The 15951-nt window shown below is 41.2% G+C and overlaps 1 protein-coding gene across 1 annotated transcript in view; it reads right to left on the reverse strand.

Moving 5' to 3' along the window:
• The window catches only part of LOC129427245 (protein NLRC3), a 59696-nt gene that overhangs the window by 29472 nt on the left and 14273 nt on the right, over positions 1 to 15951 (reverse strand). The window contains exons 4-5 of the mRNA XM_073876476.1: positions 13940 to 15757; positions 12539 to 12712 (exon numbers count right to left, since the gene is read on the reverse strand). Coding sequence (XP_073732577.1) covers positions 12539 to 12712; positions 13940 to 15757 — 1992 coding nt within the window. The remainder of the gene's footprint in view (positions 1 to 12538; positions 12713 to 13939; positions 15758 to 15951) is intronic.

The following is a 15951-nucleotide window of genomic DNA, read 5'->3' on the forward strand; positions in this document are numbered from 1 at the left end:
AACAGGGCTTTAAGTGTAAAATACAGCGCTTGTCCTTTAAACACAGCTATAAAATTATCTTACTTTGATCATTTAGTGTTTATGTACATTTTCGTTTAATTTTCATTTATGTGGGTTTGTTTATAAAACAGTCAATTACAGAGCAAGCACAACTAACAATGTGGTGAATTGTTGTTATACAGTAATAAAACCAGTGTCAGGGTTTTAATAAGACACAAACCCAAGTGCAGACGTAGATGATAAAACTGGAATTTATTGAACAAAAACAGGGGAAAAAACACGAGGGGGCAAAACAAAACAAGGTAAACACAACACTTAACTAACACTAAACTTAACATTAAACCAACAATAGACTTTTCAAAACATTTAATAGACTATACTAAGATATACTAAATACTCACAGGCAAGGATACAGGAAATATGACAAGACGAACGTGCACAGAACAGCAAACACAAGGACAATAAATAGGGAGAACTAATGAGGGGCACAGCTGAAATCAATGATGAGTAAGGGATCGGGTAAAAAGTGACAAGACAAAGGAAACACGTGGCTGGGTAAAAAACATCTGAAGCCACGTGTTCCCACACAAAACATGGTACTGTCAGAACCCTGCCACACAGTGGCGGTCCTGGCTAGATTTACGCCCTGGGCGAACCATCCCTTGGCCGCCCCCAGAAAAAAAAGAATTACCCCCAAACCCCGCCACCAACATGTATTATTTTGTTATATATAATCTTAAATACAAAAAGGTAACAAGAACAGAGAAAAACATGTAATACAGTATAAACACCCACTCATGCACACACACACACGCACGCGCACACATACACACAGTTGCTGCTGTGGAAGTATCTGACTCCTCATTTTGGCCAGTGGGTGCTCTAGCTCTAAAATATTTCAGAAGTGCCCCTGAATTAACAATTAAGATACAATTATGTAAGTTAGATACACTTATTTCACACATGCATCAGTTACTCAATTAAAATGGCCATAACACACATTTTATTAGTATTTGTTAACATCCTATAAACTAAGCATACACTACAAATTATTTAAAAAGCTATATCACTGTAGCTTACAAAATGCCATGTCAATGTATATTACAAGTTATTTAAGTTGACACATATAGCGTAAAGCAATAAAAAATTACACAGTCAGGAGGTCTGTGTGAGTTTGCACTTGTTGTGTTGCAAACACAAGACTGTGTTGCCTATAGAGTGAATTTAGTTGCATGGCATGATGCCTCAATTCTAATAGTTGCTAGTTCAGCAAAACTAAAACCAAATACAGTCGTATTCTGTGGCTAATAGCAACATATTAGCAAGAGTGCGAGGCTAATATAAATAGCCTATTTCCTACTGTCACTCACGTTGTCACTCATTGAAATCGGCATACCTTTATCTTTTGCCCGTTTCTCCTCGTCTTCTTTTCCTGAACCAGGCAACTGAGATGGCTACTTTGGTCTTTTAATTTGATCCATGATGATGAAGATGAAGACTCGACATCATTAACTTTGCATTAAATTTTGCCAACAACAACGTCCGTTTTGCCCGTCAATCAACCGGAGTCACGTGACGTGAGTCACGAAGATGACTCTACAGAATTAATTACATGTTCATAGGTATATATATGGGTCTATGTTAATTTTAGGAATGAAAAATAAAATTTATTTGGAAGCAGATGCAGCAGTTTGTGTTGTGTGGCCTCTGGCCTGGGATCAGTCAATCTCGTTTGCCCCCCTTAAGGAGAGCGAGGGACTTGCAGTCGCAAGTTGATTCCCCGCCCCCCTCACCCGTGCCTCTTCTGACACGCACACAACCTGCGTTTCTCAGCACTAAATATAGCTTGAGTGACCGTATGGAATTCAAGCGTAGTTCAGGCAGATCACTGATCACTAACTACTCCAGCTGACGCTCAGCTGCTTAATCACTCTCACCTGCTTTAATCAACAGTATTTAAGCAGTCAATCAGACGCTCTGTAGCTACTCTGTCGCACAGACAATTTTACCGAGTCTGTCGCACAGACTTTTTTACCGAGTCTGTCGCACAGACATTTGCATAGCAGATTGTAGACTGAGCCAGTACTCATGCGATCGATAGAATTTTATTCCTTACCCTTTCGGCGTTACCATGGCTTGCTCGGAATCGGAAGATGTTGCAATACTCTCTGTGGAAGTGCCGGAAGACATCCATTCCGTACAGGTATTATGATAATTTGTGCGTATATCTCCTGTCAAGCCCAAAGAACTTATGTTTCCGTGATCTTTGAACGCGCTTTTCAGTGCGTGAGCTTTGAGTTTGTGCACGTATGCGCACTGGAAAAAGTTCACTTTAGTATCTTTGTCGCTCAAATAGTCTAAAATCGCTATGTCACTGTAAACAATAACTTTCTTATCAACAGTATAGCAGGATGTTCTATTAACAGGATTTCATGCAATATTTAGCAGTTTTACCATATTTACATTTACGTATTTACAGCAGTAGGCCAGTAACGTTAGACCAATGTGACTACAAGCAAGGAGTATGTCCGTCATTCGTTCCAATTCATTTCGATATAAATCGTTCAGGTCACCTTGTAGTGTCAGTGTATATATGTTGTTTTAATTGATTGCCTCAAAATTCGACGGTTATAGTTTTACAGCATTTCGTGTCTTACACTTGATTTAACGTCCCGAAGGCAGTCGCTCTACGCATCTTCAACAAGCATGTAAAGCATAAGAAACCAGTGTTGCCAACTATTTTCAATGGAAAGTAGCTAAAGCTTGCTTGGAAAGTCGCTAAATGTCGCTAGATACGTCATTGCGTCATTTGCATAACAGTGACGTCATCACGTCACATTTGCATTCTTACTACACTGGCTTACTACATTATTTCACGTTTCTCTTTCTCTCTGAACTGTCAAAAATGTTATTTTAAGACACATGAATGCTTGAAAATGTTTTCTCGTTTGTTTATCTGCTTATGTTCTCATAAAACGAAATGTGTGTATGTTCATGTTTATATGGCCAAACAGTCCAGTTTCAAAACATACACTGATAAATGATGGGAAACGTTGTTTTGTAGGTAAATAGCCCATTAACGCGTCAGCTCCGTACAGTTTGTCTGTTCTAAATGTGCTGCTGCTCAGCTCCCTCAAGTTCATTTATTTTATGTACAGTGATTCATTTTATTCAAAGACCATTTTATATTTATATCTCGCCATTAATGTAAACCATCGCGGGATCCGCCTGCTCCGGCTTCCCGCATGCACGTTTATGCCGTCTGGACGCGGATAGATAACCACTTCTCCTGCCCTGATTGCAACTGGGAGAGACTCTGCTCTGCTGCGCAAGGACTAGACCGCCTGTGAATGCTTTGGGTCGGGGTGGAGCCCACAGAAGCAGCGGTTGCTGCTCATTGAGAAGAGTGAATGTCACGTAAAAAGTCTCCAACAATGCCAAGATGTAAGAAACATCTTGCACGCGTTATCTTGTGTTGAGGGTCCGTTAATTAATGATTAACTAATGTCAACCTCAGCTGTCCTTCATTTTATTTCTCTCCTCTGAACCTGCCTGTTCCAAAACTGATGAATATCAGGGAACCGCGTTCCCTTTTGAGGTATGCTACCCAACATGCCAGGAGCCGAGTACTCCGAGACAAGCAGTCTCTAGAAGTTATGCACTCAACTACGTTGTTGTGTTTGGGGGATTCATGCAAAGGATGCATCTTAAAGGTGCAGTATGACAACCGAGCCCCTTGATTCCTCAGCCTTTGGCCAAATTCAGATATTTGTTATAATATATAAATATATTATATAATTTTGGTATTCTTAAGTGGTCCTGACTGAAATATAGCTTGAGTGACCGTATGGAATTCAAGCGTAGTTCAGGCAGATCACTGATCGCTAACTACTCCAGCTGACGCTCAGCTGTTTAATCACTCTCACCTGCTTTAATCAACAGTATTTAAGCAGTCAATCAGACGCTCTGTAGCTACTCTGTCGCACAGACAATTTTACCCACCACCTCCCCTTCACCTCCAATATCTCAGTTTCACAACCATTGCACCCCTTTTAATTATTTTCACGTGTAGCATACTAAAATGTTGGTTATGTGAGGCTGGGGGATTCATGCAAAGGATGCATCTTAAAGGTGCAGTATGACAACCGAGCCCCTTGATTCCTCAGCCTTTGGCCAAATTCAGATATTTGTTATAATATATAAATATATTATATAATTTTGGTATTCTTAAGTGGTCCTGACTGAACTTGACATGGAAATGAGCGGTTTTGATATAATTTTTTTTAGGGCACTCGTGCGGCGCCCTCACATAGATTGCGCCCTGGGTGTTCGCCCACATTGCCCATAGCAAAAACCGGCCCTGCTGCCACAAAAAAAATAATCCGTAAACCAAAACCACTGAAACCGACTGAAAGCGGTGTAGTATATATGCCGGACCAGTATGGGGCGCTGTAATTCTGCCACAGATATACACTATACACGGAGAAGAAGACTTTGAGCATGCTCATAACCAACGTATGGTGTTGTCCATTATCGCTTGTTGCTCACCACAATTGCATAGAAGCAATAGATTTTGCTGTAATAAAGCTAGTAGGCTTTAGTAGCTTCTGTAGCACGAACACAATCACGTAGTCAGCCGTTATTGTTGTTGCTGTTACGTTTGACGCTTCCGACACGTGATGTGATGACGTTTTCGCTTCAAAAAATATACGGATTGGCTGTACAGACGAAACCGCAAGGGTGTCGGTTTCAGATTTATCCACTTTAGGACCCGGTTTCAAAAAATAGCGGATTCAGTCTCCCAAAACGCCGGATCCGTGTGGATGAAACGCCAATACGATAACAAATTTATACGTATGCAGTGATACGCGTCTCCGTGTGGACAGCCCCTTATTCAGACAAGTTTATCCATACGCAGGTTGGGGGAGGGACAATTTGGTATCTCCAATTTGACTAACTTGCATTTTTTTGGCCTCATAATATTCTCACCCTCAAGTCATCTGAGTTACATATGTCCATCCTTTTCATATAAACGCAATCAGATATTTTTGTGTGATATTTATGTCCTAGCTCCTCCAATCTTCATACCGGATAAATATAGGGTCCAGGGTGATAAATAAAGGCCTTCTGAGGGTAATTGCTGTGAGAGAAATATCATATTTAAAACTTTACAAGTTAAAGTAACTAGCTTCTGGTAAGCTGCCATCTTAGACTAGTCTGAATTCAGAAGAGAGTATCAGTGTATGCATTTTTCATAGTGATGTATGACGAATGCAGTGGTTCCCTTTCAGTCGGTCACTACGACGTCACGTCGTGACCGACGAATTGGGAACCGCTCCGTGGTGACTAGGGATGGGAATTGATAAGAATTTAATGATTCCGATTCCATTATCGATGTTGCTTATCGATCCGATTCCTTAACGATTCTCTTATTGATCCTCATTGGGTAAGGGGATTAAACACAAATTTATATGTTTGTATTAACTCACTTTAATATCTGTTCAGAAGACATAGAACAGAGTATACACACATTATGTGTAGCAACCTCATGAACAAAAAAGTAGGTGAGCTACTTCTTAAAGTAAAGTCCAGGGACCTATAGCCTAGGGCAGTGTTTCTCAACCAGTAAATATGTGATAGGACAAACAGAACTAGACTGACATAAAACATGCAACTTTTGGTCATGCATGCATTTGTTATTTTCTTTTGAAAAGACATGATGCTGGACAAAATACAGCAAATTAACCTACCGAAATGCAGATGCATCTACTGTGGCAAACAGATGCAAACCCTTTACCACAAACTTTTCACTGCTCGGCAGAGGTGGACACTACTTGAGTATTTTAGTTGCATTTTTCAAGCATCTGTGCTTTATCAGAGTGTTGTCTTGGAAAAAATTGACTTTACTAAAAAATGTTCACTACATTCTAAAGCATAGAATCATACTGTGTATTCCTTTTATATTGCATATTAAAATTGATTTAATACATAATTACATAAAAATGTGTACTTTTACTTTTCTTGAGTAAAAGTACAAAAGTACTTTTTACTTAAGTAGAAGTAAAAAACATTACTAGATGTGTAATGTACTTAAATATTAAATATAAACCAAAAACTTGAAATTATGAAATGTAGTGGATTTAAAATTATGATAATATGCTTTGGAATGTATGTTTTCAAAAAAAAAAACACTGATAAAATACAAATACTTGAAAATGTACTTTTAAGTAGAAATACTTAACCTTTTAAGCGTCACCCCACCCTATTGAGTTAAGTCTATACTCTTGGAGCTTTCAAACAATATACAGTTTGTCATGATTACACTGTTAAAAAATTCTGTAGAAATTACAGTATTAATGGGTATTACTGGCAACTAGCTGCCAGTAACTTACTGTAGATTTTACATTTATGTTATTTCCTGGCAACAGTTTGTTCAAAGGTAAATGAACATGAAACATTTTCAGTCTTTATCTTCTACAGTAAGTTACTGGCAACCAGCTGCATAATTACAGCTAATTTTTTACAGTGTAGATAAGAATTCATATGCAAACACTGAAGTAAATTTAGGCATCCTGCTGGTGGGACAGTGACATTTAGCAGAAAATAAATGTTTTGAGGCACACTCTCTTCATAAATGAATCAATTACTCTCCCTACATAATTTATTTTATAAAACACTGTTGAAATGTCTATTTTGGAGACTTAGACCTTTCCAACAATATATAGTTTGTAGTGATAGATTAAAATTTACATCAACAATATTAATGCAAACTTAGGTGTCTCGTATTCGGGACGGCAACGCTTAACAGTTTAAGTAGTGTCCGCCTCTACTGCTCGGTGAAATTTGTTTATCCTCGCCTCGGTCATTTTATTCCTCCCTGCCTCTGTAAACAGAGTAGGCTGAGTTAACTGGAGGTGCACGAGAGATATTTCTGCAGCCTCTGAGCCAGTGTGAGAGCCAGCCAGACTCTGGCCATCATTAATTTGATGGACAATGACAACGGAGATCCGTATAGTAAAAGTTTAAATAATGAAATGGCGCTCACATTAACATTAACACGGCATTAATAACAGATGACATCCAGTTAGCTCCGCTGGTGCTTGACTCGCTGTGGTTGTTGTGTAATAGTGTATCAAACACGCGACAGTCCTGCAACCTCGTGCAACGCGACCGTATTGTCGTATTTTTGCGTGAAATATAAGTTATTGATTCAACTGTTTCCGTGTTTCACGAAGCCTCGCTCTGCCCACCACTAAATATAACCAAACTTTGGATCGTTCTGCCTCGATGCAATGTTTGCTGCGTTCTAAACCAAAACAACACAGCGTGTGTGTGACGTCATGACACATTTGCAACGAGCGGAACTGATAAGCGGAATCGTTAAGCAGGCATGCTAACGGTTCAAAGGAATCGATTCACTGGGCACCGATTCTTAAGAAGAACTGGTTCTCAATTCCCATCCCTAGCGGTGACAAATCCACTTCGAGAAGCTATTAAAAAAGGCCAATGAAATTGGCATGCAGATATTTGCATCTGCCGCGCCGCCAAGCCGCAGGTATTTAATCAGAGGCAGGTGCAGTAATCAAATCAGCTTTTCGCTTCGAAGCCGGCAGCAATCTGCTCTTGAGAAGCAAATCTTTCCTTGGGACCTCTGTGTGTGTCGACGTTGGCTGGACAGACAGCACCTCAGCGGAGACTCGCATCAGTTCCACCTCTTTAATTTCTATTTTTGAATTTTATTTGAGTGTGTCAGTGCCTCTCTCCTGCGTGCTTCATCAACTCACACATTACATCTAGAGAGTGAATTCCCTAAAAGAGCAACACGAGCTTGAACTTGTGCCTTTGTAAAGGCAGCCGTTCTCTCGTGTCACAGGTCAGGTGGCGTCCTTTTCAGAATGACATTCCGACCGTGTGCTTCGTCCAGATGTGGGCTGTTCATGAATCGTCGTGATGGCCACGATCGTTGTCTCTCATGCTTGGGGCTTGAGCATGCAGAGGCAGCGTTTCGCGACAGTACATGTCAGATTTGGTGGATCTGCGCAGTCGGGTGACGTATCTCCGGGATCGCCGCTCCCCTTCCAAGCAACCCAGCGCTAAGAAGGCGGCCGTGATGCTTGCGAAGGACGACTTGCGCATCACGGTGCTAAACAAGTCCACCGACGGTGGCAGTGAAGTTCAGCACTCAGATCCACAGCCGAAGATGCCAATCGGGAGCGCGTGGTCTACGTTGCCCCCGGGGAACCACTGGCACCACACGAGATTCAATGTCGTCCGCAGCATCGGAGGGGGGGTGTCTCCCTGACCCGAGTCTGACCCGCTGCCTCCTTCTGGGCGGTTAGCGGGCGCTGCGCTCGACCACGAGATGGCGGCCATGCTCGGGCGGCGGGTACGGTCGGAGTGGAATGGCGTCAACCACCGTCCTGCCTTGATGATTGGTACTTTGGGTCTGCCAGAACAGAGCATACCCAGCCACCAGTGCCTTTCTTCCCCGAGGTTCATGAGGAACTGACACGGGCGTGGAAAAATCCTTTTTCCTCCCGGAAACGGCGGTATCAGCCCTCACCCCTCACCACCCTCGACGGCGGGGCTGCTAGAGGGTACACCGATCTCCCCTTGGTTGAGCGTCCCGTCGCGATGCAATTGTGTCCGGCCGGGTCCTCTTCCCATTGGCGAGATCGGCCTTCCCTCCCCTCTCGGGCATGTAGGTACTCCTCTGCACTAACGGGATGTGCCTACCGTGCCTGTTAGGAAGCGGCCTCTGCCATCCATGCCATGGCATTACTCCAGGTACAACAGGCTAAAGCACTATGTCACAGAGTGACTTTATGCAGCAGAACCCAAAATGGCGGAAATAGTTCCGTCTGGGCCATTTTCACTGAAACACCTGGCCAGAGCCTCTCACTAGCTGTATTCCTGAAAACCTGTGTTTGGTTAGGCCCTGTATAGTGTATTTTCCGTGGAGCTAATCTTTCACGTTTTCCCTTGCAGAGCCCGCTCTGTGCTCTCTCTAGTATCTGATACAGATCTAAGAGTCACGTCATAGACCTACGGGCTATTTTGCGCCCCCCATTTGTACAATCTCCTCTGGGTTGGCTCCGCAGAGTCTCCTAGTTCCGCCCAGGCTGGATTCGCTTCCCAGTTGCCTAGTTCACTACCATGGGTTTAGGAACAACTAGTGACCGGCCTTCTGCTGTAAGCCCAGGTTCCGCCTCTCGTAAAGTGAAGACGGAAGGTCTTATGCAGGCACTGGAAGGGGCAGCTCGAGTAGTGCTTTGGTAGTGATTCCCAATTTGTTGGTCACGACGTGACATCGTAGTAACCGACTGAAAGGGAACGTCTCGGTTACGTATGTAACTCACTGCTTTGTGCCTCAGCCCTCCGCATTCATCAAACGTCACTACGAAAAGTGTGTACACTATGCTGATACTCCCTCCTGAAGCAGATGGGTCTAGGGTGGCAGTGTTTAGCTGGTTATTTTCATTTTGAAAGTTTTAAATATGAATTTTTCTCTTACATAACATCAATTACTCTCAGAAGGCCTTATTTATACCCTGGAGTGTGGATTACTTTTGCAAAGGATGGATGCACATTCTTTGGACTTGAAGGAGCTGAACCCTGGTTTCATCTGTTATAAAGATTGGAAGAGCTAGGACATTTTCAAAAATATCTGAATATGTGTTCATATGAAAATGGATGGACATATGTAACTTAGATGGCTTAAGGGTGAGTAAATCACATTCACAAAGTAATTGACATTTTTGTCCAAACTATGACTTTAAAAAGACATGGATGAATATGGTTTCAATCCAGTGCAAATGAAGGATCTGCAGACAACAACTGATGCAGCAGACCTTTCTCTCTGAGTAGCTCTTTTGTCTATGCCCCCTTGTGAACAACTGGCACAACATGGGTTGCTTCCACCTCTCACTGCTGGTGGGTTTGACAGGACTAAATCTCAACTTGCCGCATAGCACCCAGTTGCTTATCCTTCTCATAACATTGCCTCCCTGGCACATTCTCCTGAAGGACCTTCTTTCTCAGTGGAAGGGCACAATATGGCACCTGTGGCTGGACTTAGCTAGCTTATGCGTAGCTTAGCTGTCTAATGCATCATTTATAGTCATGTGTTCTATGCCGTAGGCTATGCATAGGATGTGTTTAGCTCTGCACAGCCTGATGCGCACCTTGCCAAAAATTCAGTTCTACGTAGACAGCAATCACTATGATTGGTCGACTAGAATCCCTCCTGTCAGGTTGAAAAAAATATGTGTCGCATTTCTTCATAGGCATTTCTGCTTGAAACTTTAAGAACAAAGATGGGCCAGTTTGAGAACAAAAGTCGCTGTCTATTTACCTCCATCACTGTTGGTCTTCTCAAATCATACACAACAAACTGCTGCTTTTTCTTCTTTTGTGGGTTTATTGGCCAAGCTGCTGCTTATTTGGCTGATGCACTGCTACTGTGGGTTACATGTGTAGATACTGCCTACTAGCAGTGTGCATGTGTAATTCATGTTAAAGTGAACAACGGCACAGAAGTATGAATAAAAACCAGCGTTTAACCGACAGTGTTAAACAATAATGAGCACTTTAAGGCACCCTCTAATCAGCAGCTGTAGGCTTTTGTCTTCTCGTGGACTGGTGTTCCTCTTAAGGGAGATGAATGTGCTCAAATCAGGATGGTACTGACATTCTGTAACAGTTAAAATGTTCCTTAAAAGTACCATGATGAATGAAGTGGGATAGAATTAAAATACTCTAAGCCTATTACAAATGTTATGATCTCTTTATAGTCTTACTGTCATGACTTTGGTTTCATTGACTGCTTTATTTTGGTTTCTCTGTGTTGGTGTTTTGTGTTTATAGTTTCACACGTGCGCGTCTCAGTCACGGGTGTAATTAGTGTTATCTGTTTCACCTGCGTCTCTCACCTGCAGTTCATTTCATGGCCATTCGGTTCAGTATTTAATCCCTGTGTGTTTTTGTGTTCTTTGCAAGTCCGTCTTTGTATGTACTCGTCCGGTTTCTAGCGCTGCTAGATTCTTGTCTTGTCCTGTCGAGTTTTTGCCAGTTTCTCTTGTCAGTTTTATTTTCCCCTGTTAGTCTGTGCTCTCTGCTACCCATAGATTTTGGAAGCCTGTCACCTAGATCATTTGCTGTTCTCCGCTCTCTCTCTCGCTGCATTATAGACTGCCTTCTCCATCAGCGAGCTGAGGATTCTCGCCGCGGCTTTGCCGCTGTCCAGCGGGGCGGTCCCACGCCGCGGGAGCTGTCCAGCTTCCCCTGTCAGCTCTCAGCACCACTAATGCTCTCTCTCTCTCTGCCCGCCTCAGGATCATCTCGCTCGTCTGCCGAGCTGGCGTTGTGCCCTAGTGAGCTGTGGATCTCTCTCGCAGTGTCGTGTGTTCTCCTCCCTCTCTCCCACCGTTCGCCTGAGTGTGGCAGTAGCCCGGACGTGTGTGGTCATTCTCTCAAGCCCAGCGTGTGTGTGTGGTTTCTGTTTTGCCGTCTGCCTCGGAGTGGCCTTTGCGCCCAGACGTGCTACTGACATTATTCATATAATAAATATTTCTGTTTATCTGCTCTGGGATCTCTCTGTGTGTTTCTCACTGTAACTAATCTATATTTGATTTCTTTCTAAATATAAGATCACAATTAGCGCAAAATCTGGGCTATTGTGAATTCCTGTCAGGCTACCAAAATGTATCTGCGCCCTGCCCGCCGGGCTATCTTAGAGAGGAAAAAATATTTTCATGTTTTTGCATTCTCTCAGAATTAGTTAGGTAATTACGTATATTGTATGTAATTCATCATCATTTTGTCAGTCATAACTATCCTCACCTAACAAGTGAAATTGAAAGCAATTATTCCTTTAGTGTGCACATCTGAAATGCGCGATTCTCTGCACGTGCTTCTCCCGGATCCGCGGCTCTAATGTTATGTTAAAGCAACACTATGTAGTTTTTTTAACCTTTAAATAATGTCTCTAAAATTATTTCAGTGATAGAACAACTTTTAATTGGAGAAATTGTACTGTTGCTGCAACCTGAGCAGCCTCCTAGCTGCTACAAGCACACTCTGAAAGTGATGGTGGAGGCTAGAGCACACAGCCCTGCCCCTCCCCCTGCATGCAGAAGAGTGTCTGATACCAGGCACTGTTGCTCTTTAACCACATGGGGGAGCTGTAAGTCATTTTTACATGGAAACTACATAGTGTTGCTTTAACGTTAAACTAAACAAAAAGAATGTTTTGTTTTCTTTAAGAAAACTTTCCTGGATAACCAAAAACAAACCTTGTAAAATAATGTTCTGGAACCCAAAAACTGACGTTAATGGAATGTTTTAGGAACCAAAAATTGTTCCAACTGTTAGGAACAGTAAGCTTGCATGGAAATACAGGATTTATCAACCATCTACAATAAATAATGTATTTTTTATTCGGGCTACTTATATTTATTTCGGGCTACCAAAAATTGAAGAGTACCTGCCCGAAGGGCTACCAGGGATTTAGAAATTTTGCGAGCCCTGACAATCTTACTTTAGTATCTCCAGTTTACAGTGAGGATTCCTCAGTCCAAGAGAGATCAGCTTCACTCCTAAATCTCTTAGATCATTCCAGCTCAGGTCCAGATCTCTCAGGTGTGATGGGTTTGATCTAAGAGCTGAATTCAAAGCAGCACAACCTTCATTTGTGATAGAACAATTACACAATCTGTAGGAAGAAAAATCAAAAACAAGATCTTAGGCAGGAATCTCTAATGCTGAAGCTACTTACAGTAACAACACTTGAGAGTTTTGAGTTATTGTTGAAGACATCACAGTGACATTAGGAAACTTCACACAGTCTTTCAAACAAAACCTTTGATACCACAACACTAGATCACACTATTAAACTGTGATATCTTTTAACTGATCTGATTATAAGTCATACATCAGATATACTTCTTAAAGTAAGAAGAACAGCTCCACTCAACCATATTTTGTTATGGAATTCAGTACTGTCTCGCATAAGATTAAGCATATAATAAAGAGGAACTGGGGAATTATACAAAGTGATCCATGTCTATGTGAGACCTTTCAGCAGCCTCCAATAGTGAGCTACAAAAAGCTCCTACAATTAAAGACAAAGTTGTGAGAAGTAACCTACCCTCTATTAAACAGACAACATTGGACAGAGGAATACAAGGGATGTTTAAGAGTAGACACTGTAATCATTGTGAGAATGTAATTCAAACAAAATCATTTGCAGATATGTGCACAAAGAAAACTTACTTAATCAGATCTTTTATCAATTGTAAAAGTACACATGTAATTTGTAGGCTTCAATGTCCTTGTAACTGTTTTTATGTGGGACAGACCAAACGTAGACTGCAAGATAGACTATGGGATCACAAAAATGCAATTCGTACAAAAAAAGATTACCCCATGGCAGTACACTATGCATCTACACATGACTCTAATCCTTCTACCGTAAGAATTATTGGTTTGGAAATTGTGACTGGATCTCTCAGAAAGGGAAATCGATTACAAAGACTTCTGCAAAGGGAAGCCTTTTTCGATTTTTCAGCTAAAAGCTACTATTTTTCCTGGTTTGAATGAAGAATTGGATCTAACTTCATATTTGTAAAATGTATATAATTATGATGTGTGATTATTGATTATACTTTGTAATGTTCTGTGACAATTATTGGTCCCCCTGTAATGGTATTTTTGGTATCTCCCATTCTTACTGAGCAATTGATTACATGTACACCTGTGACTAATTTTGTACCTGACACTGGTTCGGTTGTGATTGTGGGCCCGCATAATTATTAAATATTAATAAACGGCCGGTGCGCAAGTCCAAAGCGACATGTGTACATATGTACTCAGGTTGTGAAGATATCTTAAGAAATAACACAATATACTGTTTAGTTTTATTGTTGTTAGTTTTACTTACTGAACTTTTTTGGATTCTTTGATCACAGGTTGTAGTCTCACAAGAACTTCATCTGCTTTATTTGCATCTCCAATGAATGTTTTTAGATTAAGTTCATCCAGACTCTCAGACATCAACAACACAAAAACTAAAGCTGCCCACTGTGAAGAGGAGAGTTTGAACTTTCCTACTGAACTTGATTTTACATAATGTTGAATCTCCTGCACCAGTGAATCATCACCCAGTTCATTCAGACAGTGAATCAGATTGATGGATTTGTATGTAGACAGATTCTCATTGAGCTTTTGTTTAAAGTACTCAACAGTTTCCTCTTTCGTGTAGGAGAATCTTCCCGTCTGTGTCAGTAGATCCTGTAAGAGAATCTGATTGGATTTCAGTGAAAGACCCAGAAGAAAACGCAGGAAAAGATCCAGATGTCCATTCTTACTCTTTAAAGCTTCATCTACAGCTCTGTAATGGAACTCGGATAATGAAACCTGTTTTGACGAGTTACGTTTCACTTCATCTTGAATTTTAGAAAAACAACCAGGTTTAGGACTTTCATCAAACACAATGATGTTGTTGTTTGTGAAGGAGATGTGAGCATAAAGAGCTGCTAGATGTTCCTGGATGCTGAGATGAACAAAGCAATAAACTTTCCTCTCATACAAGCCAAACTCTTCTCTTAAGATCTGAGTACACAATCCTGAGTAAACTGATGCTTCTGCTACATCAATGCCACAATCTCTCAGGTCTTCATCATAGAAGATCAGATTGCCTTTCATAAGCTGCTCAAAAGCCAGTTTACCCAGTTTAAAGATCATGTCTTCATCCTTCACTTTCTTCTCATAGTCCTTCTGATGTTTGATGTTTATCTGAATGATCAGGAAGTGTGTGTACATTTCAGTGAGAGTTTTGGGGATCTCTTGACTCTCTGCTTCACTCAACATTCTCTCTAGAACAGTGACTGAAATCCAGCAGAAGACTGGGATGTGACACATGATGTAGAGACTCCTGGATGACTTCAGGTGTGAGATGATTTGATCAGACAGACTCTCATCACTGATTCTCTTCCTGAAGTATTCCTCCTTCTGTGGATCACTGAAGCCTCGTACCTCTGTGACTCGATCAACACATTCAGATGGGATGAGATCAGCTGCTGCTGGTCTGGAGGTGATCCAGATGAGAGCAGATGGAAACAGATTCCCCTTGATGAGGTTTGTCAGCATCACGTTCACTGAGGTTAATTCATTTATATCACATAAACGCTCATCACTGCTGTGAAAATCCAGAGACAGACGACACTCATCCAAACCATCAAAGATGAACAACACTTTATATTTATCACTGAAGATTTCCATTTCTTTTGTTTCTGGGAAGAAAAGATGAAGAAGATCTAAAAGACTGAGTTGTTTGTCTTTCATCAGATTGATCTCTCTGAAAGGAAGTGGAAATATGAGGTGGACGTCCTGATTCTCTTTCTCTTCAGCCCAGTCCAGAATGAACTTCTGTACAGAGACTGTTTTTCCAATGCCAGCGACTCCTTTTGTCAGCACACTTCTGATGTGTTTGTCTTGTTCAGGTAAAGGTTTAAAGATGTCCTTACATTTGATTGGTGTCTCCTCTGTTGTTGTTCTTCTGGATTGTGTCTCAATCTGTCTCACCTCATGTTCATTACTGATCTCTCCACTTTCACTCTCTGTGATGTACAGCTCTGTGTAGATCTCATTCAGTAGTGTTGGGTTTCTCTTATTTGATGTTACTTCATACAAACATTCAAACTTCTTCCTCAGATTTGATCTGAATGTGCTTTGAACTTCAGCAAACTTACAATCATAACTGAAACAGATTGTTACATAAAATAAAGTGCATTAATAAATCATAATGAGACCAATGTAAGGGAAATACTAACATACCTACATCTAAACTAATATTAATATAATGCAAATGATATCTGCTTATGTGTTTATTTAAAAAAAAAAAAAAACATTAAAGAGCACCTATTTCATTGCTAAAAACAATGTTATTTGGTG

The sequence above is a fragment of the Misgurnus anguillicaudatus genome, chromosome 14 (assembly GCF_027580225.2).
Source record: "Misgurnus anguillicaudatus chromosome 14, ASM2758022v2, whole genome shotgun sequence".
In the NCBI taxonomy this organism is placed as follows: Eukaryota; Metazoa; Chordata; class Actinopteri; order Cypriniformes; family Cobitidae; genus Misgurnus; species Misgurnus anguillicaudatus.